This window comes from Cucurbita moschata, unplaced genomic scaffold (genome assembly GCF_002738365.1).
Source record: "Cucurbita moschata cultivar Rifu unplaced genomic scaffold, Cmos_1.0 Cmo_Scf00005, whole genome shotgun sequence".
NCBI lineage: Eukaryota > Viridiplantae > Streptophyta > Magnoliopsida > Cucurbitales > Cucurbitaceae > Cucurbita > Cucurbita moschata.
This window is the reverse complement of record NW_019268521.1, coordinates 4,681,094-4,708,155: the sequence shown is the minus strand read 5'-3', so window position 1 is coordinate 4,708,155 and position 27,062 is coordinate 4,681,094. Positions and strand designations below refer to the sequence as shown.

Below are 27,062 nucleotides of genomic sequence, written 5' to 3'. Positions count from 1 at the left end.
AAAAAAAAAAAAAAAAAAAAAAAAAAAAAGACAGAAGTAAGGTCATTTCATTTCTATGGCCACTACAAACCCACAAGCATTGTTTAGATGAATCGATCATAAGTTAACTCCCAAGAAGTTCAAAAAGAATCTGAGACAAATTTCCATATCTGATGGAATTACGGATAACTGTACACTTATGTTCTTAAATTAGAAATAGAACAATATCAAGGGTAGACTACCAGTACAAATAGCTAACATGCAGAGTGTGTTACAAAAGGCAAACCACAAGGAAACAACCTTTCGTGCAATATTATCTATGGACTCCAAATGCTTGGAAAGATCATTCAAATGGCAGAATGCAACTTGATGATAATCTCTTTCAGCAGTCATGCCCTTTTCCATTGCTCCTAGTGCAAGAACAGCTGATTCTAGGGCATAACGCACGTGCATAAGTTCAATATCTTGGATCCTATCCAAAAGAAAAAGAAGTAAAATAAAACAGTTTGAAATGTATAGAACGTTAAGAGAAAAAAATGTGATTCACCAAAACAAAAAGATGATATTCGGTGATCAAAACTAATGTATACCTTGGTGTCAAATCAAATATTCTCCAAGTGACAAATAAAAAGAATATAACTTAATTCTCTAATATTCAGAACCCTACAGCATCAAACACATGCCTTACATGATGACAAACTATAAGAATATAGCTCGTTCATACTATGAAACATGGGCACTAAATCCACAAAACCACTACATCAACAACATAAAAGACATGTTCTCAAAATTGAAACGCAGGTAACTAGAAAAAGTAATAACAATTAATGGGCCTTACTAACTAACATAAGAAAAGAAAACATCGACGAACATACACAGAGTAAGCCCAGTACCCTACCTCCTTTCTGCAGCAATGCTAGAAGAAATTGGCTGCATATTAATCAGCTCAAGCGCATCCTCAAATCTGATGCCTGGAACAACATCAAACAAAACCTGCATAAAAGATTCTTCAAACATGTAACGTCATGATCCAAAATAAAATATATGCAAAGAAAACTACATCATTAGATGTTTAGATAGGCTTTGAGAAATTCAAAGAGACAACACCATACGATGAAGACAGGTCTAAATTACAAAATGCCTAACAGTGCAAATCACAGAAACATCAACTTGAGATATTATGCCCATACTAATGCAATAAAACGAAATAAAGTTGATTTTTTGAAAGAATGCAATTGTAAGCTTCTGAATTGATTTCTCAAAAGCCATGTGAGAAACACTCACCCGAAGAGGACTCTGAACAGAGAGCCTTTCTAATACAAAGTTCTCAACAAAAAGGTCTGAATTAGTATCTACTCTGCTACCAACCGTCTGCCCTTTTCCAGATTGCAATAATGAGAATTTTGAGCTCCATGATCGACCAGAGTTGACACATGCAACAAATGCAGCAAGATCAAGATGGTAACATAAAGTGTCACAAAGATGTTCCACACAAGATATCTGCAGGAAACAAAGCATCATATGTCATCTCATTGACATCTTTTATCATCATACACAGTCAAGAGAAATCAATTTCATGGAAAGGCTCACATCTTCTAACTGACTTTTAACCTCAGAAGATGCATCCTGCAGCAAGGCAGGTGACTTACTGATCCACAGTAGTTGCATCAACTCCCTTCGTTCTTTTAATTGACCCGACAGTAAATCCCAACCCATAGCAGCTACCAAAGGCCGAAGGCGAGGAAACAATAAGAGAACCTAAGAAAGAAAGTTTCCTAATCAAGTGAGATTCAGAGACAACAAACAAAAGAAATTCAATGAATTCTACACTTTTAAATTCCATTAGAAGCAAAACCGAGGCACAAACATGGTTAGCTTCTTCAAGCTCTGTCCTCTTCACTGCAGAGAGAGCAGCATCCATTATACATTCCAGCACATGTGATCCAGAAACACGAGCATAATGGTACAAGTCTCTCGTGCAAGAAAATATTGCTTTTGTTAGGCATGCTGTCTTCTCGTCCAAGTTCATTTCAGGTTTTAATTCCATTATATTACTTAGAAAGCGTTGTATTGGGAGTGGAATTTGATTGTTATCGGGCCCTTTATGCATCTCAATCTCTTCAGCTAACACCTCATCTTGAATAATCTGTGACAAAAAGACATTTATTCTACCTGTCACCTTAACTACAGTGTCTTGCTAAAAACAATGTTGTACCATTTAGAGCTTTCCTGGTCAGGAAAGATAAAGGGCTCATATGCAAGTGAGTGCGCGCACAAATTACTTGTATCATTTCAATGAGGTGTCTGGAATTTGATGAAAGCGCTTCTTCGTAAACTGAAAGCAGTCTTCCTCCCATAACATCGTAGTCGCCTTCACATGCCTCCTTTTGCGCCAAAATAATCTTCAGAAGGTCTTGGAAAACCTTGCTATATAAGAGTTGAATAAAAGTGAAGATAAACACCAACAGGCAACAAAGAACCAAGAGAACTATCACAGTTAATGAAAAACAAAATGGGCCAACGAAACATTCAAGCGTAAAATGAAATACCAGAAACCTGCCAGTATGGTTTCTGTTTCATCTCTTTTACTTAAGTAACTAAGTTGAGAATCGATCTTAATTCAACATACCGGTACTCAGATTCGTCCAATCCACGCTCAACGTGAAGAAAACGAATGCGAGAAATTGCACCATCTACATCCGCATTCTTCAGGCACTCCTTCAAATGGTCCAAATGGGTTGTCTGAACGCATCTTTGTATTGAAGAAAAACACTTGACGTCTTCCTCATCGTTCAATCCCACATTTCCATCGTTGTTACTCCGCACTGTTATTGCCAAACTTGGGCCATAACTCTGAGAACTCCCAACCTGTCTTTGAATATTCGAACACAAAGCATCAAAAGCGTCTGCATGATCTCCAATTACTCTGCTCAAACACGTTAATTCTTCTTCATTAACCGATCCCACCGTCGCGGGACTAGCGTCGCTCTGCCTATCGTCAACTTCGACATTGGCACCTTCTACCTTCAATCTCTTCACTCCCAATTCCAAAACCTTATCCAAAACCTGCACGCAATCACCGATTTCCGACGGCACATCTTCCGGCTTTCCCTCTTCGACACGCAACAAATCAGCCCGTTCCTCGACAGTTTCGTTTGAGGTCGAAACTTCTTCTTCTCCTCCTTCTTTGTTTACGCTCTCCAATTCGAGCATCTTCCTCGTGCTTCCCACTATCCGGTCGATTAAATTCTGGACTAATAACAAGAATTCCGCTCGTAACCGCAGCGTTTCGTGGTCGAACCCCCATATCGACGTAGCTTTATCGAACTGAATCAATTCAAGGGTCGCTAAGTACGTTAACAAAGACGGCGACGAACAAGAGGGCGACCAAGTGACATTGTCGAATCGACCAGATCGATATACGATCGTCTGGAGTATAGAAAGAGCGAGTTCGGGATTCCTAACTCTAAGAGCAACAATAGTGGCACGGAGAGGCTCAAACTGGCCAAGAAAGAGATGATTTGCAGCCAATCGTGACAGAATTTCAGTTTCTTTGTCCTCCATACCTTAAATCCGGCAAAAATCCAGTCGCATAATGTAGATTCCAAGTGAAATTCGTCAAGAACAATGGATTAGCGAATTGGGTAACATGAAAAAAAGCGATAAAATTGAATTGGCCGTATATATAATGAGCGTGATGATGAAAATGGCGACGTCTCTGGAGGTGGAACTGTTTGATTCTCGGAAAATTGAAGCGGATGAATGACAGGAAAGTTGCGTCGGCGAAAATGGCCCAACAGTGAAAAGGTTAAAAATGAAAAAACTCCGTTGGCGCTGCCACAGTCGCCAATTCCCACGGCGCGCTCGTGATTGTGGCGCGCCATTTTTTTCCGCGCTAGAAAATATCAATTTTTATTTTTTTATTTCATATAATTATTAAGATTTTATTTATTTGTCGTGTGTGGAATTTAACCTAATTCAGTTATTTTTTATTTTAACATCCATACTTTATATTAAATTTTAATATTAATATGTTTACATTTATTTTATATTACCTGTTTTTACATATTTCAACGGAAAAATATTTATTAATTTATTATTTCTATTTATCGTAGTTAAATAAATAAATAACAAATTAACATTTAAAAGGTTAAGATAAGTACGATCATAAAATAGTATACTAATAATGTAATTAATACTGTAATTTAACATTATAACTATATGCATATACAAACGGGCGCGGGTTTGAATTTCTCGTCGAGCGAGAAAAAATGAAAGGTAAACAAATGATTAGATATAGTCGAATATCGGGACCATTATTTTCTCGACAAATTTCATACATTTGTAGATGAAAATTTATCGTCCTTTGCTGACCAACCCCTTTCATTCTCGTTTTCTTATGTTCCACGAACCGACATTTCTACTAATGTCGTTTTTTTCATAATGTTTTTTTTGTTGTCTCCCTCACGAGCACGTTATTCTCCCATAAACATTTATCAATTGTGTTCGAAATTTAAAAAATAACCAAAAAAAATTGTTTTGTTACTTTTTACTAAAAGAATAATTAATGAGGAAAATCAAGTTTATTTATATAATTAATTTTTAAAAACGTATTAAATATTTTTTAGATATTAAAAGATAAAATAAAATATATTTTATTTTTACCGCATTAGATTTATAATATAACCAATTTAACCTAAATGGAAACAGCGGAGTAAAAATTGCATGAGAAATTGGAACAAGGGCAAAAGGAGAAGGGGAAGATCTCTGGGCGAGTCTGTTTGTGCCGCCGTCAGCTTGGCTATCAATCATTCGTTCGGCGGCATTTTTCCGAGAATCAAACAATCCCGTTGGGTAATTTGTTTGGCGGGAAAAGTTCTTAAAAAGGAAACTTGAGGCGGCATCTGGTTTCTACTTTTATCGGATCAGTAGAAGAGTAGAAGTAGAACGCACTAAGATTTTGTATCTGTAACAAGTTTCCGTCCTCTAAGAATCACTGTCATGGCTGATGTCCTTCCGTCGTGTCGGTCACCGGCGGCAATGAAGGCCTCCGGAGAGGACGAGCTGTCGGCGAAAGAAGAGAACGTCGATGGTTCAGCAATGGCAGTTGATTCAGACGTGAATTTTGAAGCCGAGGTTTTGAAGTTACGAGGTCAATGGGAGTTGGCATCGGTTCTGAACTTCTTGAATGTGAGTTTGTTTTCCCGTTTACATTGCCTTTCATAGGGAGAGGAAGAAACTGCGTTAGATACTGCATTGGTGATGAAATTAATGTGTTTATTTCTTTAATTTTTTTTTCCATGGAGGTTTTCGAGCCGTTAATTGGGAAAAGCTTGAGGATATCGGCAGAAGAGATTGAGAAGGGTTTGATAAAGCCCGACAGTTCATTAGCTGAACTCCACATTGTTCTTTTGAAGGTTGAAGATTTTTTTTTTTCTTTCATATCTTTAAATGCACTGATTATCAATTTTCATTACTAAACGACTGTTTGTGTCTTTTCTGGTGGCCATCTCACTCAAACTATGATTTCGTTCTATGCATCATACATAGGCGTGTGTTTTGGTCATATGAACGTCGTGATGCATCTTCATCATCCCTCGTGTCTACTAGCATCGTCTCGAGGATATTTTATTTATCTTGCCAATAATTGATGCCTTCCATTGAGAATTTGGGATAGAGTGTTTTTGTTGGTCTCATTTTGTATACATTTCTCAAAACGTGTTTTGAATGAAAGTTTTAACGACACCAATGAAAACAGCATTCATTTACTTCGTTGTAGTTATTCAACAGGTAGTTATCTCTTAGAAGTGGAAGCCCATCTCTCGTGGTGCTTTAGACAAGGTTTGTGGGATTATAGAGCCCTTGATTCATTAATGTGCTGTTTATGTTATCAGGGTATACTACCACCTGTAGGTAAAATGTTAAATGGTTCTAATGCATGGGTGACCGTACTTTGTAAGAAGCTCGCCCAATGGTGGCCTTGGGTAAGTTACTGTTCATACAGTCGTGCATGGTTTAGTCTTCTGTTTTCGCCCGTATCAGTAGCATAAGAATTACATACGAGTGTTTATTGCAGGTTGCTGAAGGGGAAATTCCAATTAAGGCCTTTAAAGGGTAGTTACAATAATACTATTTACTTGTATGACATATCTGTATCTGCATAATTTTGAAAATTTATTGATTGTATCTTCGTTCCATTGTTTCTTTTATACAGAGAGGAGATATCAAATTACAATAATCTTGATCCGACAAAACGCTTACTGCTTCTAAAAGCTCTATGTCAAATTCGAGCTGATGTATTGTTTCGTATCTTTGTTCATTTTCATTGCTTACTTTTATGACCATTCATTTTTCTTATTACCACTATGCTTCAGACCGTGGATTAATATGATCTATTCTTATTTGGTCCATGTTTCTTATTGAATAAATTTGAGTACGCATTTGGAGACTGCTTTATATGTGAACTATTTTGGATAATGTTCTATAATTTTTTTTGCCTATTAAAAGATTTTGTTCTATATATTTTTAGGGTTTAGGGTAAAACTTATCAAATAATCTTCCCACCATGGGGTTTTCACGAGCTTGAATAATTATTTTAATTTGTTCATTTGCAGCAAGATGATGCAGTATCATATATTAGCGACTGCTCGAAAGATAAAACTCAAATATCTTGTTTCCAGAAAGATAAATTTGGAGGAGATGGAAATGGAGTTTCCTATTGGTAATTTGTTGAAGTTATTTGTCTTCATCAAATTTTTGAAGGTTGATGATCAACTGTATCAGTAATTCTTACTGTGATTGTAGGTATGATGGGAATCCATTTGTTGGTTATAGACTATACAAGGAAGTTATCAAATGTGATAGAAAGAAAAAAGGTAAACAAAACGGAAGTATTTCCCTTCCAAAGTTTAGCACTCGATGGGAAACAATGGCCACAAGTCTCGAGGAATTTCATAAAGTTAAAGTATGTTGACAGTCCCTTTCATTTTGGATTTGAGGTCTGTTACCAAGGGCTTAGAAATTGTTATGACTTCTTTCTTGCAAATGGCAGGACAACCTTTTATGCAGCAAGATCAGCAGTGAATTTGCTGTTGGAAGCAAAATTGAATCAGATGCCATTCCCGTTCTTGAGAAACTTCGGAAGGTTGTCGCTGCCTAATCATTATGGTTTTGTGTTTGATTAATTATTCTGCTTTGTGTTGTCAATTTGCTAGTACCATGTAAAAGTCGTAGATTGATTCTGATTGGAGATCAACTAGTTTTTTGTGGTTATAAAGCCTCTGCTTTTGTTTTCTGCAGAACAAGGAAAGGTCATTGAAACGTAAGCATAGAAAGAGCATGCTCTTGAATGGCTTTAAGAAGCCCTGTGTAGTTGGAGTTACTCGCACTTGTCGGATTCGTGCACCCGTGAACTATACATTTGGTATAGAATCAAGTTCCCTTCACTATTCTTTTGGTTATTAAACTAACTGCTTTTGAAATTTTCAGACGTTTCTAGTAACCAATGTATTGTCATTTTCACTCTTTTGTCTTTGTTGCTGTAATATTACAACGAACACACACAAAGGACGAAATGGCTTGCCATTTTGGAACTATTCCTGCTTTGTCAGTGATTAGAGTTGGACTTGAAGAATAATCTTTTGTCTCCTATGTAGTATGTAGGTCAAGATGACTGAGTGGAGTTGAATTATTATTTTTGTTCTACTAATCTCTCTTAATAATTGATCAACATTCTGGCAGTTGTTGATGGGAATTTGAAAATTTTGCCAAAATATAGTTGATATTAGAAATTCAATCTATGTGCACATCCACACTTTTTATATTCTTAACCACCTCCCACTAAAGTGTTGATTTGTGGAATGATGTGCAGAGGAGTACAATCGGGCTATTGATGACGCCATAGGGATATCTAGGTAAACATTTTCTTCTCTCTCTCTCTCTCTCTCATAAATTTGAAAAAAAAAAAACCATATTTCTTTGTTTATAGATTTACTGCCTTCTTTATTTATTTTCTAACGTTCTGATCAAGACCAATATATATTTTTTCCATTGACATCTTTGACTTTTAATGGTTTTATGAAATAATGTGTATATATATATATATATACCTTTATGGTAGGTATTATATTCTCCAATTTTCTTATGTGAAATAATATGTATATATTCATATGTAATTGTCTAGGGGTTTAGACTCAGCCTTCATTCAATGTTAAAACGCCAATGAACCCTAAAACTTAAACTTATAAATTAATAGTAAGTTTATTCCTTTTGTCAATACGTAAACAACTATCTCTTTTTTGTTTTGAAGATTATAAAGAATAAGTTACTGACATGATTCAGAATGAACCAAAGTCAATATAATATGGTAGACAAGACCGACCATATATTCATATTCCCTTGTTTCGGTGGTGGAAGTTGTCATATGTACCTGGTTGCATGGAAAGCTAGTTGTGTTTATGCTGAGTTCACAGCTTTTGTAGGGCAAAGTATTCATTGTAGTCTACTAATTTCAGACACTTGTTCTTCAAAAATATTCAAAAAACTCAGTTGACACTAGGTTCAAATTACTCTTAGTCTTAGCATGCTCACAAGCATACAAATTTTGGCCTTAATATTTGGGTATCATTTTCCCTCTAGGATGTGAGTAGTAGTGTTGCATTTGAGGACACTTGGATGTTGGTTACTACTGCCTATCATGTAGGAGGTTTGTTGTGCAGCCGTTTTTTTGTTCATCAATTGCTTTCAACATCTGGAACAGTAGGGGCCAATTGCTATCAGTATGGTACGGTTGTAGGAACTCAATTTTGTAGTTTGTATCTTGGAATCCAAGGGATTATCATAGATAATATCTTTTTATTTTTATAGGAAACAGAAACCTTTTTATTGATGGACGAAATAGATTACACAAAATCCTAGCTGTGTGTAATTACAAAAAGCACCTCCAATGTCAGGAGGGACGATAGATTATAGTTACAAAAGGGAGTAGAAAAGTTCACTCCAAGTTAATGCAAGAAAAGGTGTAGATTCAATGAAAGTAAGAGTACTTTGTTGCTCATCTGTAAAGATCTGCACATTTCTTTCCAGCCATAAGTTCCAATAGAAAGCACATATAAAGTTCTTCCTTGGGATCTTCTCCTTGAACGGATGGGTAAAGGATTCTAGCGGCGGAATATGCTTTTGCCGCTAGTAATTAAGCATCTTACCCAACACTAAGCTTCCTATTCTCGTGCAGAGCTTCCCTTCTTTTGCTAACTCGCTATTCGCCTCTGAAACTTGGGCAAGACCTTATGGCTTCACTATGCTCCTACTCTTACGAGGGACATGTTATGTTCTCCTTGTTTATCTCTTCCATTCTATTCTATTGCATGGGTTTTACCTATAAACTTTATCCACCACAAGGTGTGCACACTGTAAATTAAAACATCACCACAGTTATTAAACGTTTGAATATCTGTTCAGGAACGTGAAAAAAACTGATGAAAAAGAGCAAGGGATGCATCACAAGCGCAATAGAACAGATGTTTCTACTAGTGGGAAATCAGTGGATGCCTCTGGAAACAGCGGCGAGTGCAGCAACAATGACACTGGAAGCAACACAACCAAAGAAACTGATCTTGACAGCGCTGCTCACATTGATAAGAATTATGAGGACAACGACGACAGAAGCAACGATTTCGATTCTGATAATTTCGATGCAGAAGAGAAGAATGAAATGCTTCAATCCAAAGAGCCTGCAGGAGGAGTGTGCAGTAAGAGGGTGGATACAAGCAGGAATCATCATGTTAGCAATGAAATTACAAAGGTGGGTGCCAAAAGTAGGCTGAGACAAAGACCAGTTCTTAACTCTGCCCTTGGAAATTGATACTGCATCTTGAAGAGCATCATGCATGCCAGCCGCTACAACAATTGGGTAAGGCCTTTTGATTCATATGCATTAATCAGTGCAGATATAATTTTCCTTGAATTTTAGTGTATTAGTAGGAATTCTGAATGACATTGGTTCATTGATGATCTTGAAATTTGTTGGATATCTTAGTGTGAATGCTTGAAAAGTTGAAATATTAGTAGTTTAAGATGAATTGTAGGGTTTTCAGTATGGATGTTTTTTTCTTTTCCTTCTCTTTTGATCTGATTTTATGAACTTATTTATTAGTTTAAAATGTTAATTTATATCCATTTTATCTTTTTATTTTTGTTTAAACAACCTAATTGGTTTTGTGTTTTTTTTTTAAGGATAGCGAATCGAGCACGGGTGTTTAAGCTTATGACTTCGAGCCAGGTAGTATGTCAATTACTGTTAAGTTAATCTAACATTTTATGAATAGTTCTTAGGTAAATTTTTAGATGGATATCGACATTTATTAATTACGTTTAGTTTAACTTATCATTTCGTACCTACCAAGCTGAGTATAATTCAGCTAGTAGAAAGTTTGAATTTTTAACAAAGATTTGAAATTTAAATTTTTCATTTTGTATATTGAAAGGGTTCGTTTTGACCGTTAAGAGTAGGTAACCCATAGGTAACCCGTCATGTTCGTTGTGTCTTTGTTTGAACAAACATTGAATACGACAGTCCGGTTGAATATTTATTCAATAAGAGCTTGATCGAATTGTACCACGTAATCCTTTAAAAGGTGTTTTGAGTGAGTTATTTCAGCTCCATCCTTTTGTTTCCTCGAATAAAAGAATCTCCGAATTGACATCATGTTATTTTGTTAGTCATCGAATTGACGTAACATAATTTATTTTTTTTACCATAAATAGTTATTTTACTTAATTTACCCTTATAATACTCCAAAAAAAACTAATAGTACTAGGAATTGAATTTCTTACGTAAAAAAATAAAAATTAATTATTGATAAACTATGTTTATGTTGACAATTATTTTTAATTATTTATTTTTGTTGAACGTGATACAAAGTCACAATTAATGAAGTATTGTATCCGTTACGTTCTATATATATATATATAATTGTAATAAATTATTAATTACAATTTCAACTATAGAGTATATTAATAATACGTAAGATTAACAATTTCTATGTACATATTAATGATACACTGGATTTATTTAAAAAGTCAATAGTTATTTTTTAAACAAAATATAAAATTTAAAGTTTTTTTTTATTATATATATATATATTAAAATATTAAAATACCTGTAAATTTTATACATGTACCACTCTATGATAATATTATTGTTTTTTTTTTATTATTCATTTATTATTTATTTTTAATAAGAAAGACAACAAGTTTGGAAGATAATATTAGCAAAAGCATAATCAAATTTAATAAGGGTATTTAGGAAATAAAAATAATAATATAAATGAATAAAATATATATTTAAAATATTTAAAATATAAATACGTTGTACTAAAAAATAAAAAATAATAAAAAAAAGGAAAATAATTACCATCGCAAAGCCCATGGTATTTGTCCAGCCCATCTTACCAGCGCAGAGGTTTATTGCGCTTCCTTCTTCATTACAATCTCTCCTTCATTGCCCTCAATATTCCCTCTCGTTTCTTCATCTTCTTCCTGCAACCATGTCCGCTTCATCCGAAACTCCGATCGATGAGCCCCTGTCTGCTGGTGACGAAGCATCTAAAGCTGTCAGCAAGAAGGCCGCCAAGAAGGAGGCTGCCAAGCTGGAAAAGTTGCGCCGTCGCCAGGAAGCTGCCGCCGAAGCTGCTATTTCGTCTCTCAATGTCGAGGACGACCCACTCTCCGCTAACTATGGCGATGTACCTCTCTCCGATCTTCAATCCAAGGAGGCTAAGGATGTCGCGAACTGGACTCAGGTTGGCTCTTTGACGGGGGAGCTTAAAGACAAGTATGTGATTCTACGGGGACGAATTCAGACGATCCGTGCTGTTGCCAAGAAGATGGCGTTTCTCGTGGTGAGAGAAAAGGGATTCACCGTGCAGTGCGTTGTATCGGAGCAGCCGGAACTCGTCAGTCGCCAGATGGTGAAGTATGTCGTTGGATTGAGCCGTGAATCCATTGTCGACGTTGAAGGAGTCGTGTCTGTGCCCAATGTTGCCATTAAAGGTGCTACGCAGCAGGTGGAGATTCAAGTGAGGAAAGTATACTGCATCAGTAAGGCAATGCCGAGTCTGCCTATAAATATTGAGGATGCTGCCCGTAGTGAAGCTGAGATTGAAAAAGCGTTGCAGGTATACTTTGTTATCGCTCACTTTCGATGTGTTCTTCTTCGTGCTTCGATTATCTGTTCAGCTCGATTGTCTAATTTCCATTGTTCTTCGTAATTAATTTGGAGAATTTTAGAAGTTCCAAATCTAATGATTGTTTTTTCTTTCATTCTATGTCTATTGAAGCTAATTTTTTATACCAAAAATAAAATAAGAATTTTCTAGAAATTACACATCCTGTTTAACGTCGGACCCATTTGTTGGCTGCAGGCTGGTGAGCAACTAGTACGTGTAAATCAGGATACGCGGTTGAACTACAGAGTTCTTGACATGCGAACTCCAGCTAATCAAGGAATTTTTCGCATTCAATGTCAAGTTGGAACAGTGAGTTTTCTATCTTATTTTCTGTTTTCTGGTTCTAATTGTTCCATTTTTTAGAAAATTATTAGAAACAATTTCATTGATGTCATTGCAAAAGAGGGGAGACCCCTATTGGGAGATTACCAAAAACCTCTCCAATTGAAGGAGGGAGGTTAAGCTATAGTGATGAAAAAGAACCTTTACACCAAGTCACAGCCAAGTGACTTTAGCATACAAAAATCTACTAAAAAAGTATTCCTTACTCTTGGAAAATTATTTTGTTCCTGTCTTGCCAGTTACTACAGCAAAATTCCCTAATAAAATTCTCCCACAGAAGCCTTTTTTTGTTTTTCATTTTCGAAATGATGACCCCCTAAAGTATGCGAGAGAAGAAGCTTTAGATTTTCAAATCCACTGTGCTAGAAAGGTGCCATTTTTTTTAGGTGGGAGGATTTTTTTTTTTTTTTTTTTTTTTTTTTTTTTTTTTAAATTTAATGAGATGCAGCCCCTTACTTTCTCCATGGCCTTTCGAAATGAATTTCTAATCATTCTCTCTATGGTTGAGGCCACCTTGACCAGTGTTTTAAATACAAACATATAGTACGTAGGGAAGTTTGATAGTGTGGCTTAGATGAGCGTAGGCCTTCCCACTTTGTTATATGTGTATTTTTCCAAGAGAGAAGCCTCTTGTCCACCTTTTCAATAATGGGCTTCCAAAATTGTAGTGACCGAGGCTTGCCATTCAAGGGAAGACCAAGATAAACGGCGGGCCAATTTCCCACTTTGCAACAATATTTATTTGCAAGATCATGCACCTTCTGTATTTCCATATTTATGCCTAAGATTTCTGATTTTTGATGATTGACATTGAGCCCTGATGCCATTTCAAAAGGCCTCACAACATTGAATAAGTTATCAAGAGCTTGTTCTTTTGCCCCGAGAATAAGATAGTATTGTCATTAAAGGTCTCTTTTAATTGTTGATCTAAATGGATGTTTTATATCACACCAAGTTGAAGCATACAGGCTTTATTCAAAGTTGATCGTGATAGCTATATCTACTATTATCAGCCAGCTTGATTCGTGTAGCATAGTTCGACGGTCATCTTTTGAATAAAAAACTATTGACTGGTGGATCTCTGGTAGTTTCATCCATTAATAGTTGGAGTCTTTGATGGCGCCCACGTTTAGTATCATCAGCATAGCTTTCTTACTTGGTCTCCATGATTTTTCCGTGCAATGTCTTGTTTGATTTGTAGATTTATTAAGGGAATTGATGAGGCATGTTTACAGCTAGTGTTTGAGTCCTTCTTAGCATTATTGTAAATTAAGGGTTTGCAACATAGATTGAGTTTGTTCTCATTATGCAGATATTTCGACAATTTCTGTTGTCCGAAGGCTTTGTTGAAATCCATACACCAAAATTGATTGGGGGTTCCAGTGAAGGTGGTGCTTCTGTATTTAGGTTGGACTACAAAGGTCAACCCGCTTGCCTGGCTCAGTCACCTCAGCTTCATAAGCAAATGTCAATCTGCGGCGACTTCGGCCGTGTATTTGAGATTGGTCCTGTTTTCAGAGCAGAGGACTCATTCACACATAGACATTTATGTGAATTTACAGGACTTGATGTTGAAATGGAGATCAAAACCCATTATTCTGAGGTAATGCTCTGAGTTGACTTTTTATTTGTCATGGTCATCTTTACTTGATACTTGATCTGATTTCTTTTCTTTTTCTATGCAGGTCATGGACATCGTGGACCGATTATTTGTCTCAATGTTCGACAGTATGAATCAAAACTGTAAGAAGGAGCTTGAAGCAATTGATAAACAGTATCCCTTTGAGCCTTTGAAGGTGAACTTTATTGATAACCTACTTCCCAGAAATCTTTATAGTGTCGAAGTGTTGGATAATCTTGTGGCTTTGGATTTATGCCAATAAATATGTAAAATGTGGATAGATGACTGAGTTTGGTAGTAGATTGATTTCTTCTCATTTCAATCTTTGATCCGAGTTCATGATTATGCAGTACTTGCGAAACACTCTACGCCTTACATTTGAGGAAGGAATTCAGATGTTGAAGGTGAAGTTCTCTTGTTTGTTTTTTGTAACTTTTTAACTGCAGTGCCAGGTAAATCGTAGAAAGATCCCAAATCCCAAATGTCATGACATTTTCTTCTTGGTTATGAATGATTATCTACACAGGATGCTGGCGTTGAAATCGATCCTCTCGGGGATCTTAATACAGAGGCTGAGAGGAAATTGGGACGACTCGTCCTAGAGAAGTAATTCATGTCCCTACTTCGAACTTATGATGTTGTACAATTATTATATATCTTTAGATTGCTGATCAAACTTTCCTAACTATAGGTATGGCACAGAGTTCTACATTCTTCACCGCTATCCTTTGTCTGTTAGGCCATTCTACACTATGCCTTGCCATGATAACCCAACTTACAGTAACTCATTTGATGTCTTTATTCGAGGTATACATTAAATATTATTTCATCACTATAAATGTCTTGCTGGTGCTTATTATTCCCTAAAAATATGGTGTATATTCATTTTATATAACAAAATCTTCTAATATATGATCCATTATAAGTAACTTAAAACTTTGTTGTTCACGCAGGGGAAGAAATCATTTCTGGGGCTCAGCGTGTTCACGTGCCAGAATTTCTTACAGAACGCGCTCAAGCATGTGGGATCGATGTAAAAACCATAGAAACTTACATCGATTCGTTTAGGTATGTTTCTCTTATGCTTTTGTTTTCTTTTCCCCTTTACTCGAAGTTGAAATTTAACCGAATAAACGAAATTTAACTGTGATGGCAACGTCTTGATGGGGTTTTCCTTTACGTGCAATGCTTCCATTGCAGGTATGGCGCTCCCCCACACGGTGGATTCGGAGTAGGTTTGGAGCGTGTAGTGATGCTTTTTTGTGGTTTGAATAACATTCGGAAAACATCATTGTTCCCTCGCGACCCACAGAGGATTGCTCCTTAGAATTGCACCAGTAATAATGTAATTCCAGTTTTTGAATTGACATTTTGTTGCCTCTTCCGCACTTCATAGGGAAAATATGAATTTCAGATCTCTGCAGGATGGTGTATTGAATACAATTGTTTGCAACGTTATAATGCAAAGTTTGTTTTGACCAGCGTCATTTGATTTATATTTTTATTACAGTTTTGCCACACTTGTTTGGTTAAAGGATGGTAGAACTCTTCAATAATGACGACTGTTCTCCTGTGATGGTGTGTGGAAGGAGAGATTAGAGAGGCGGCCTAGGTTAGGCAAATGGGTTATATAGGAATTCTTAATGGAGAAAAGGATAACCGGTCAATCCTACCGATAGTCCTGTTAACTTTTCTGTTCGAGCTTTATTCTATAGTATCTTCTTTAGACTTTTCTTTTTAGGCTTCTCTTTAAGATTTTAAAACGTGCCCCTCAAGATTTTAAAATACATTGGGGAGAGGTTTTCACACCTTTAAGAATGTTTCGTTCCTATCGATGTTGTAATGCTCTAATTTTGAAATTTGTTGTAATGCTCTAATTTTGAAATTTTGGAGATAGGTTTTTGAAATTTTGGAGATAGGTTTTTGAAATTTTGGAGATAAGTTTTCCCGGCCTTAAGAATGTTTCGCTCTTCTATCTGACCAGTATGAGATTTCGATGTTGTAATGCTCTAATTTTGGAGATAAGTTTTCACACCCTTAAAAATGTTTCGTTCTCTTTTCCTCTATTAGAAATTTCACAATTGAAAGGATATTGTAATGCTCCAATTTTAGAGATAAAAGATGATTCTAGAAGGGATTTGAATGAAGCGTCCTCATGCGAGGAATAATTGTTGTCCAAGTTAAATAACACAAAATGAGCATACAAAACAAGAAGGTAGGTTAACGACACCAATATATCCACTTTGCTTGTGCATGAACACTAAACTCAAGAACGATCCTTTTTAAAATAAAAAAATAAAAAAATTAATTACAAATATAGAAAAGAAGAAAACAAAATCTTGGCAATAATAATCAAAAAAAGGAAAAAAAAAAAACAAAGGTCAAAACCAGCGGACTCGAAGAGATTGAAAACGGGAGAATTTCTCATTTTTCATTTCCTTTATCTGATTAAATTGTTAAAATAAAGATATTTTGGACTAAAAAACTGACTAAAAACTAAATAAGAACATCAAGGTTAACCTGATTATTTTGATTGTTCTTTCTGTAATGTTCAAAAGCCAAACCCGTTATTGACAAAATCCTCATCCTCCTCACTGCTAAATGATTCCATCAGTTGACTATCATCCTCATCATCTTCTTCTGGCAAAATATCCAAAATTCCAGGACCACCCTCAAAGTCAACGTCATCCATCACAAAGTCAACGTCGTCGTCATCAAGATCACTCACACTGTCGTCATCGTCGTTACTCATATCATCAGAATCACTCTCACCATCCCCATCAATATCAGGACCCAAAATTGGATCCAAACTATCGTCGTCACCGTCGTCTTCGTCTTCATCTTCCTCGCTCTCAGCATCGTCAGGATCCGAATCATCGTCAGTGGGCCTTCTTCTACCAATTTCATAGACCCTTGCTGAAGAAAACATTTCATCTTGATCATCCATTGTGATCAAACCAACGAAGGAATCAGTTTTCTCTGTTGTGAAGTCTAGGACACAACGATCTAGAGGAATAGTGGCGATATCTGAATAGTTCACTGCATCGATGGTTCGAAATGCAGCAAAGAGCGGATGCTTGACACGACGGGTATGAACAGCTGACATAACATCTTCAAGATTTCTCCTCAAGATTGCATAAATTACATCACCACTCGCATTGAATGTAATCGCTGTTTGGTCAAGCGAAGGTACACTGCGGAGAAGCCTAAACTTTCGAAGATCCCAGACCTCGGAATTAATAATTACCTGCAAGCATGGCCAAGGATATCAAGAAAAAACTAAGTATTTGACACAATGCTATGAACAAACTTCGGAACCAAAGAGTCGACCTAGGAACCAATAGCCCATCGACACATGGCCAAACTAAAAAGAAAATAGTAAAGAGTTCTTCCGCATTATATAAGAATCACAAAAATATTGGCGCAGATTCCTCCACGATAGAAATTGGTATCATAAACTGAAGAATTAAAGCAGCTCAAGCTATTGAATTAGCTTAGCTATTTCAATGTTTCTGTGACTTACAAAGAAGTCCAGGAAAAGATTATTTACAGGCAGCAAACAAAAGAACTATAATCAAAGAGATGGCAATAGAAGAGGGAGAGGGTTAAACGACTTACCTCGTTGCCAGCTGGATGAAAACCACCACCACCATAATCAGTGAACTGATCAAAGCGATGGACGGGCCCTGGTCCACGTCGATCCCATAACACTCCGTTCCAGAGCAACATTGTATCCGAAGGGCTGAAGTGTACGTGTGAATAAGCATGCCCTCGACCTGCAGAACTGACATTGGTGTCGGATAGTTTCAATTCGACTTGGCAGGTTTGAATATCATACAAAAGTATTTCTCTTCGAGCAGGCTCGGATGCCATTGCAGCAAAAATGTTCCCAGCATTGCTAAACCTTGCAGCCTTGCATCCTTCGAATGAATGCATTGGCCCGCTAGAAATGGATGATGCATCCCACAACCTTACGTCTAAGGAGCTGGATGAAAGCACGAGCTGACTGTCGTCTGAAGTATATGACTCCATTATGGTTAAAGGAGACTGATGGCTAGTGCAACTTTCTAATATGCTGCTACAGTTGGTGTCAAAGACCTTGACCTCCCCTGAGTGGCTACCAACAGCAATTCTCGAGTCCCCGAGGAAAGTAAGGCAAGTCAAAAGAGCACTAGCATCATCGCGACAAGTTCGCCAAGGCCTAAACCTGCTGTAGACAAACTGACGGTCCCTACGATTTCCATGAACACCACCATATATACTTCTAAATTCACGAGATCCAAGGCGAGATGTTACATTCCATGGGGCGTCAAGGCTTCGTTTTGGTTCAGGACAAACATGAGGGTGCAAAAGAGACAATGGTGGAAGAGTAGTTATCGGCGTTGGACATTGGCGATGCTGGTGTTTTAGATACTGAACAACAAGGGAGTCCAGAGTTAGCCTCTCACTGTTGCTGGGTTGTGGATCACTTGGATTCCCAGGATGCGATGATGGTGTAACCAAACCAACTTGGGAACTGCCTTGTTGGTTGTCATCCAAACAATCCGTCCAAAAACCCCCAGGTATTGGACGTCCATTCTGATCTCTCATGTTAGTAGTGCTCGGGGTAGAAAACCCAACATCTGTAATCAAACTACCTTTGCGAGACGAAATAGGAGTAGGACAAATAGGAGATCGGAGTCCTGGCTCGTTAGAGTGAAGTCGCTTCGAGGACAACATGATACTGGTGTCCTTCAATTCCGACAACTTCCGCTTCATTGGCAATATAATGGGTGTTTTACATTGAGACTCAGTGTCGATGATTGGGGTTGTTTCGATTGAAGATAGAGGCGCAGCAGATTGTTTTGAAGTACTAGAAATTTTTCTAACTGCTGAGGAAGAAGATTCCTGGGATTTAGGCAGAGACTTTGAATGCATACTAAAAGGAGTGGAGAAGACTATTGGCTTTTTCCTTGGACAAGACATGCTAAAATCACATTTCGAACTTGTATCTTCTTCTCGTGCAGAAAGTTTCAGTTTATCAGTCAGAAATCCACATGGGGATCGACCATAGGGCCACTGCAGTTGGGTCGAGGATGTCTCCAGCTTGGAGTCTTGGTATGCAAGAGATGATGGAGCTGCTAAAAGAGGTAAAGGAGTCAACTCGGCCTCTTTCAGCAGCGCAAAGGCAGCTTTGTTTAATCCAGAAGCTAGAAGATGCTCGTGAATTAAAAGAAGAAGCTCCCTGAAATATTACACAAGCATATGAGAAAGCCAACACAATCACAAGGTGTTCTCTAACCATAGCACAAAATCCACATTCAAAATAAATCAGCAACTACCTGGAATGGTAAGTGATAGGCGTAGCAGCAGCTATGGCTGCTCTTTCTATCCGTCTCAAAGTGGGGGTAGCAGCATCACTAGCTGCCAACGCACTGGCCCGCCCAGAATTTGTTACAATCTGTGACCATTATTGAATAACATAATCAGTTCCTTGATTGGATAGAAAGAAAAAAGAAACAATAACTCTTTTTAACAAAAAAACAGCAATATCTTGCTATGAAAACATTCCGAATATGAAGTTGTGTTGTATGCATGTCCAATCTTCACTCAAAAGCTAGGTTTGTTAAGTTTAGTTGCATAAATCATATGAAAACAGAACGCATTTAATGTATGAACTCAGTTTTACCCCGTGACATTATGCATCGTCTATATAGGTAAGGGGAGTTCTCTCTCAATGAATGATGAAGAAATGGAAATACAAGTCGGAATACTGGAAAATTGTGGAGAGAAAGGTACTTACTGAAATAAGCTCAATAGCGACCTGGGAAAGCTCCGCTTGCCACCTACCTTGCTCTGTTCCTGATATCTGGCTCCCTGAATCTCGAATTAGTTCCGATAATTTTTTCCCCACCTGTCAACCAATTTGTGTTATAGCAGAGCTCAAAGAATTATACAACTTCAAAATATAACATTGTAGGATTATATAAATTATTCGCATGCATAACAAGAAAATGAGGCTGCAGTATCATGTATTTATTGAAGCAACAGAAAATGGGAGCCTAAAAAGTATCGTTCGTTTGTAAAACTATCCAAATCGGAAAATGTAGGTTCTACCAATAATTCTTGGGGGTGAAAAGAAAACTGAAGAGACTACTTAAAAAAACACAATTCAGCAGATGATTGTTGGTGGTAGCCATAAAATTCCGGCAATCTCATATCTTCTTCTTTCATGCCTTGACAGCATCTGAAGCCTTGGTCTTCAGGTCTTCTTAACTCCCCGGATTTTTATCGCCCTGTTCTACCTTTTCTTCAGTTGCTTTCTCGATTCTTCTACCTTAGTGTCGAGTCCATGCCTGATTAGCCTGTATTTTGGCTCATACTTCTTTGCATTCTCGACAGAATCATAGATCAAACCAAACGCAGACAATTTTCCACCACCAAAGTGAGTTATGATCTTGAAAACAAAGATACCTTTAAGCCGTTTCTTTTATATCCTCAGGTATGCCCAACTACAGTCTTAACAAAAACATTGAACACCATATCACAACGGATGCTCATGCCTATGCAATTATCACGGTGTTCCCTTACCCCCAACTCCCTAAACAAGACCTTGAGAATCTATTTAGACTTGCATTGTAAAAGGGAATACTCTCAGGAATCGAAATGTTAGATCCTAATCATAATTGAAGTAATTTTTTCACTGTCCAATCAGATGAGTCAACTTTTTACTTGGATACTACCATGCAAAGGAAACACAAATATTAGTAACAAAAGACTCTTACGTAAACAAATTATACCTGAAGTTTTGTCAATATGTGTGCTATTGTATCATCTCTAGCTAAACCAAGCAGGACCCGGCACGCAAGAGCTCGGAGACAATCAAGAGCTGCAGGAGGCAGATAGATCCTTGGCTGGAGAAGATGCAAAATAACCTTTATACCATTGTTAGCACGGACTGCCTCCCTGGCTTGACGATACCCTTGCTCTAATTGTGCAGCAAGACCAGCACAGCCTGCTCCTGCACCTAAAGATATTCGACGATCCCCAACCAATCCTGATGTTGCTGTTGCAACGGGATTTTGAGAATTATTGTTAGTAGCCTGACCAGTTGCCGAAGTATTGCCTCGATCTACAATGCTAGAATCCCCATTGCGTTCTCTTTGATCTCCTTGACCAGTCATATAAGCAGCTCGATCTGGGACACTGCGTTCTCCATTTCTATCTCTACTCTCTACAGCAGGGGTACTAGAGGTCTGGGAAGACATAGCTTGTGATCCTTGCATGACTACAGGTGGTTTATTGCTGATTGATGGTGGAGGGCAAACAAGATTGATCAACACATTCAAAGCCGGCTGAATGATCTGCAAAGATTTTTAGGTATCAAGCTAAAACCATTGGATGACCAAGTCATAGCTCACACACTAACTACACGAAAGTTTGGTTTCCAGCACTTGCAATATGATAAAAATAACAGAAAAAATGGTCATTTACCTCTGGATCAACAAAATTACTAGCAATGCTTGCTGCATCCAAAATGACAGCTACACCAACACGATTGTTGCTCAATGTGGCATTCACAATCATTTTGCGGCTGTTAGGCACCAACGTTACAATATGAAGAACCCCCAATGCATATTGAAGTAAATCATGCAAGTACCGATCAACAGGAGGGGCCTACAAAACCAAGACTAAAATTATAACTATAAAAAATAAAAAATAAAAAAAATAAGTCTAGAGAAAAATAGGAACGGAGGAAAGCGGAATTTTTCAATAGTAGTACCTGACACAACTCCAACATGGTTATATGCCCATTATAGTTTAAGAACTTCTCAGCTGCAGGCCAACGAGTTCTTACAAATGCAGCACCAAGCTTCCGATCCTTCTGTAAAAGGAGAAGTACAGTATCCATAGCCTCGTTGCTAATATCAAGTGGTTTGTATGCTGCCCTCACACTTGAAGCATTTCGAGCAGCACTTCGACTACTTTTATTAGGACGAATAGATTCCACTAGCAAAAGGAGATGAGCTCTGAAATATTGGCGTAAAGCAACACAGGTATGATAAGCTATTTGCTTTCCAGATGATGTAAGTACTTCAGTAGGAGACCGATCATTCTGCAACAATCCTGTACTAGACAGGCCTAAAGCCCCGGAATTCACTCCAGACCTCACAGATGCAGCATCATTCAATAGCCCTAGTAATTTCTGTAGGCCATCTTGAGCGTCAAATGCATCAAGAACAGCTCTGAACACAAATGCAGCAGCAAAAAATAAGGCTGCATTTTTTCTTGCCTGATCTTGTTGGCACTCAAGAAGCTGGATGGCTAATTCAACCACCTGATAGACAACATCTGAAGGAAGGGCACAGACCCGTTCCATTATTCCCTGCACAGAGGGGAAGCCATGCAAGTGAGATGAAATAAAGGGTCTACAAAATGAAAGAATAATACAGAAACTAACTATACAGAGAACGTTTAACCTCAATAACTACCTGCAGGGAACCAATTGTGAATAAACAAGAAGAGAGCCCAAAAAATGTTTGAGCAACTCTGGGAACTGCAAGGAGTTTCTGCATGCCACCCCGGTCAACAAAGAGTGCTGCAAACTTACGATGAGCAGCCAAAGCACAGATTAATTTCATCACATCTGGCAATAGCATTTCAGCATTTGATGTTTCACTTTGCTTGGAACTCCTTTGCAGTAGTGTAAGACATACATCTACACCCTTTTCACGCAATACAGGCCCAAGCACTTCCACATATTCCCCAAGAATCTCAAGACATTGAATACAGTATTTTTCTCTCAGTTGTGCGAGGGAGTCAAAATTAGGGATGAAAAAATCTTCAGTTTGCTCATTCATTTCTTTTCCTGTGGGACCTGGATCAGCTGGACTAACATTTGAATCGTTCTGGCTCCTGCACCAATCCATCCGTACTTTTTCAGCCCACAAATGGGGAAGGTTTTTAAAAACATGTGAAATGAGAAAGTGCAATGCATTCTCTTCAGTATATCATGAGTATAAAAAATCACAAACCTGGAAACCTCCACAGCATTGGCAGCATCAATCACAGTAGTTGCAGCCTTAGAAGCAGCCAAAAATGCAGCTTCTTCATCGTTAGAAGTCTTAAATTCCTACATAAATAAAGAAGCTTATATGTCAGAAGTGAAGGGAAAAAAAGATTTTAAAGTTTCCTGCGTTTGCATGAAGGATTGAGAAAGAAAGAGAGATAGAGAGCATATACCTCAAAAGCTGCACTCTTAACAACCTCAGCAGCAGAATCACCAGCTGCTTTTATGGCTTCTAAAGGCGCACCGACTGCTCTTGCTTCAGCTTCTGCAGCACAAACGGCTTTCTTTACTAGCTCAGAAATATCTTTTGATCCAACTCTGCATTCTTGGTAGCAATCATCATTATCATCTCGTTCCACAGAAGAAACATCAGAATTGATCCTGCCAGATGTCCTACTAGCATCAGGTACTTTTTTAACATCCAGATGTTTCAACGAACTCCTTTCTCTAGCACTCCGCCCTCTATTACCAGACATTGGTGAAGTGAGGGCATGATCAATCTCAAGAGCACCTTCATTTACTCTTCCTTTCCCTCTGGATCTGCTACGGCTCATTTTGCGTCTTGTAGAATCATCTCTAGCATTGTCATCAATCTCACCATGCTTATTCCTCCCATCACGAAAATCTAAAGCATGCCATCTGTCTTCACCTTCTACATCCATCTCATAGCCATCAGCCCTTGTAGCCAATGCATCAGGTGCTTCTTCAGCAACCCAACATTCTTCTGGTGGTGCCAATCTACTTAGGCCCCTATCATGATCTCTATCAAAAACTTGATCCTCTACAGATCTTTCATCAGCTGTTCTTGAGTCATCTAGATGAGATGTTTCCATAACTTGTCGTACCCTCGCTCGGCTTTCATCTCTAACTTTGACACCACTAGCACTAGATGCATTTTTGGCTTCTATTAAATGATTACCATCTTTTTGACTCACATCTCCAAGAACACGAATACGAAGAAAGCGCATTAGTTTTGCAGATAATCTAGCAGTGAAAACATCTTCCACCAATTGACTTCCACTGAGAAAATTAGAAAAACGAACATTGGCATATTATTATGCAAAACGAACAAGTGTATTAAGGAGAATGGTGAAAAGAGTTACAGCAGTAGCATACCCCGCCAAGCATACAGCAAGGAGTCCAGTGGAATATGTCCGTAACATTTCAGAATCTGAAACCTCTTTTCCTCCTGATTCCTGTTTCCAGTTGCGATCTTCAGCAGAAAATTTCCCAGTTTCCTCCATCACCCACTTTTTTATGTTTTCCAGAACATCATCCTCAAAAACATGAGGATACTGCAAAACATGTGGAGGTCTTATCACATTGGGTAAACTCAACAAACAGCTACAAAAATAAGATTTTGCGTGTGTGTGTGAGAGAGTGAGTCAGACAGGGAGAGAGAGTTAACCGTCCAAGTCAGTGAACAGCTTATAAGAAGTCTTGAAGCAGCAGCCTGTATGGAGGATGAGTATCTAGCGTCTGAAAGAAACTTCGAGGAAATCAATTCAAAAAATTCATCGTTCTCCTGAAGAGTAGGTGAAAAAAGTCAGAATAAGTAACATCATTGAACTAAGAATAACAACATATACCTATTATTTATATTCCCCGCCGACCATCATGAAAACCTTAAATATGTATAGAATTGAATTTGCTCCAAATCCATCTAATAACATGAATAAATAAATAAAAGAAAATCTGGATAATTCAAACTTTGGGTTACCCGGACTACATTCCCTAGCCTTCCAATGCTATGAGATCCGCGACCATTACTAGAAGAATGACCATTCTCTGCCATGTATCTGCATTATTGTGTGTGTAATAAATAAAATAGGTTCAGAACAAACGTAATATCATGCAACAGTAAACCTTAATGTCTCGTAAAGAGATAAATGGCACATACATTCAAATGAGGTAACTATTACCATAAATGAAGCCGGCTAATGAAAACTTCGAATAAAACAAATTGCGCTTAAACATACACCAAGGTGAATGGAAGCTTTATTCAAGGCCTCCCCATTATCTCTTGAGCAAATGTTAAACTAGAAATGATCTTAAACTATTAGGTTCAGATTAAATTCTATCTGAAGGAGAAGAAATGCAACCCATAGACCATCTATAACACTAGGTCATTATCCACTTTTTTTCGGCTCTGAAATTCAGAAGTCCTCCAACTCGTTGAATTAGAAACCAGGAATGCCAGCTAACTCCGGACTCCAGAAGCTGAAAACTTCAGAAATGATCAACTTTCCAAGTGGGTAATGTGGCCCACTCCATGATGTTATAATCTCCTCAAGGTTTCGTTTGATCCTTATCACTCTTTCTATTCTAGTTTTCAACTCTGAAGTTCTGTTAAGGCGGTTGACGTTAATTTTTTTATTTATAACGTTACTTGATAGAAACTGCACTGGCTCATAGCGCGAAGCTCCTCCCACGCCCCATAGCAAGAGAGAAATCAATAATACAAACACAAGTGAAAAACAACCAACCAAAGAGAAAACGAAAAACGTTGAACAGTCCCTTACGAAGACCATTCCAATGCACACTCCATACTAAAAATCATTTCAGGAACACGTTTAAACTATCATAACGTAAGAAATTCGGTTTTGAAAACAAGTACCTTCACAAAGCGTATCAAAACCAGCAAAACAACAAGAAGCACAAACCTGGATTCTTGAGTCTCGAGAAGTGATGCAAGGGCATGAAGAACGGTAGGGTTAGGGTTATCAGGCGAGGCAGTGATCTTTTCCATCAACTTATGAGCCTTGGCAATCAACTCGTCCTCTTCATTCTTAGTCTCCTCTTCATCCTCCTCCCCTCTTCCTTCTTGAGATTGCGATTGAGTTCCCGCCGTTTCCGACGGCGGCGGAGGAGGAGGAGATGGAACTGGAAGCTGTTCGCCCTGACCTGGTGCCTCGTTCGTTTGCTCATCCATGGCCGGTGGGTCCATATTTCGAGATTAAGATCCGTAACAGAAATGAAAAACAGAGAAAATTAATCGATGTAGGGCTTATTGTTTGTACAATTGAACTAGTTCATGTATCTTGTTTCAGCACATTCGGCTGTGCGTTTGTGCGAATGTCTTTGAAAGATACGTACTGTAGCTGCGTTTGTTTTGAGCCGCAGTGAAATGAAGAGAGAGAGAGAGAAGGAGAGAGAGAGAGAGAGGGAACGGCAAAAGGAACCACGAAAGGGATTGGGGCGTGGCTTTTTGGAGTTTTATAATAGCGACAAAAAAATAAATTAGTGCGAGACCGTAAATATGGATTTCGAACATTCGGGAAAATCACTACCTAGGCCTGTTTCGATATTGGGCCTACTAATTCGGCCCATTAATATCTATTCAGGCCCACGATCGCCCTATAAAGGAAAATTATTAAATTATTAAAAACAAATTAATAAAAAATAAATTTACAAATATTTGATATTTAAACTTTATTATGAATTTTTAAATAATTATATTAAAAATATAATAATCGGACAATCCAATTCAGCTCCATCCATGAGTTTTAAACTCTATTTTGGTTGTTCGAGTCACCGACCCATGTTTTGAATTGATCCAGAGGGTTTTTCCAACTCAACCCGTACATAGCTATATATATATATATATATGTATGTATGTATGTATGTGATTTGCGTTATCTCACGCTTCTTGTATTTACGGTTGAACTATTCAAATTGAAAAGTGGGATTGAGCGTCAAACCTTTGATAGCTCATAAGCGGATAATGGGAGATCATTACTCTTCCGTCATTCGTGTTTATTGATCAACGAACCTTCTCCTTCAAATTGAAGTCTAATACAATTTTAAAATCATGGAACAGTCATTGATGCTATAGTTCATGTCC

General features: G+C 37.8%; 4 protein-coding genes across 10 annotated transcripts in view; 2 read left to right on the top strand and 2 right to left on the bottom strand.

Moving 5' to 3' along the window:
• Nucleotides 1–3,788, bottom strand: part of LOC111442884 — a 27,296-nt gene extending 23,508 nt beyond the window's left edge. Inside the window, exons 1-7 of one of the 3 annotated variants that reach the window (XM_023080442.1) lie at nt 2,609–3,788; nt 2,262–2,406; nt 1,847–2,125; nt 1,570–1,737; nt 1,264–1,479; nt 878–972; nt 280–451 (exon numbers count right to left, since the gene is read on the bottom strand). In XM_023080442.1, coding sequence (XP_022936210.1) covers nt 280–451; nt 878–972; nt 1,264–1,479; nt 1,570–1,737; nt 1,847–2,125; nt 2,262–2,406; nt 2,609–3,543 — 2,010 coding nt within the window. In that variant the 5' untranslated portion in view covers nt 3,544–3,788. Of the gene's footprint in view, nt 1–279; nt 452–877; nt 973–1,263; nt 1,480–1,569; nt 1,738–1,846; nt 2,126–2,194; nt 2,407–2,608 lie in introns of those variants that run through there. The other 2 variants (XM_023080443.1, XM_023080444.1) reach the window with 2 other exon arrangements.
• A 913-nt stretch (nt 3,789–4,701) lies between these two features.
• Nucleotides 4,702–10,454, top strand: LOC111442617 (DDT domain-containing protein DDR4). 5 transcript variants are annotated; one of them, XR_002710330.1, is made up of 12 exons: nt 4,702–5,169; nt 5,286–5,396; nt 5,874–5,963; nt 6,056–6,093; nt 6,194–6,275; nt 6,594–6,700; nt 6,784–6,943; nt 7,031–7,123; nt 7,279–7,402; nt 7,850–7,892; nt 9,439–9,894; nt 10,218–10,454. XR_002710330.1 is itself a non-coding variant. In XM_023080058.1 (12 exons), exons 1-11 carry the CDS (start codon nt 4,981–4,983, stop codon nt 9,839–9,841), a joined length of 1,440 nt encoding a protein of 479 aa, XP_022935826.1. In that variant the 5' UTR covers nt 4,702–4,980; the 3' UTR covers nt 9,842–9,889; nt 10,218–10,454. The 5 variants fall into 5 exon arrangements, 4 of the variants coding, with proteins under 4 accessions (XP_022935826.1, XP_022935827.1, XP_022935825.1 ...); XM_023080058.1 differs by having other exon boundaries at nt 9,439–9,889; XM_023080059.1 differs by having other exon boundaries at nt 9,439–9,889; nt 10,213–10,454.
• Nucleotides 10,455–11,442: 988 nt separating this feature from the next.
• On the top strand, nt 11,443–15,650 carry LOC111443419 (aspartate--tRNA ligase 2, cytoplasmic-like). Its single transcript, XM_023081227.1, has 9 exons — nt 11,443–12,155; nt 12,402–12,515; nt 13,861–14,151; nt 14,234–14,344; nt 14,520–14,573; nt 14,696–14,775; nt 14,861–14,976; nt 15,123–15,237; nt 15,370–15,650. The coding sequence occupies exons 1-9, from the start codon at nt 11,526–11,528 to the stop codon at nt 15,494–15,496; spliced, it is 1,638 nt and encodes a 545-aa protein (XP_022936995.1). The 5' UTR covers nt 11,443–11,525; the 3' UTR covers nt 15,497–15,650.
• A 989-nt stretch (nt 15,651–16,639) lies between these two features.
• On the bottom strand, nt 16,640–26,406 carry LOC111443677 (DDB1- and CUL4-associated factor homolog 1-like). Its single transcript, XM_023081602.1, has 14 exons — nt 25,882–26,406; nt 24,939–25,017; nt 24,627–24,743; nt 24,335–24,513; nt 23,392–24,238; nt 23,184–23,281; nt 22,641–23,064; nt 21,932–22,534; nt 21,643–21,825; nt 20,949–21,512; nt 19,952–20,062; nt 19,491–19,609; nt 17,788–19,393; nt 16,640–17,416 (listed from the first exon to the last, which is right to left on the bottom strand). Exons 1-14 carry the CDS (start codon nt 26,163–26,165, stop codon nt 16,721–16,723), a joined length of 5,910 nt encoding a protein of 1,969 aa, XP_022937370.1. The 5' UTR covers nt 26,166–26,406; the 3' UTR covers nt 16,640–16,720.
• Nucleotides 26,407–27,062: the final 656 nt, after the last annotated feature.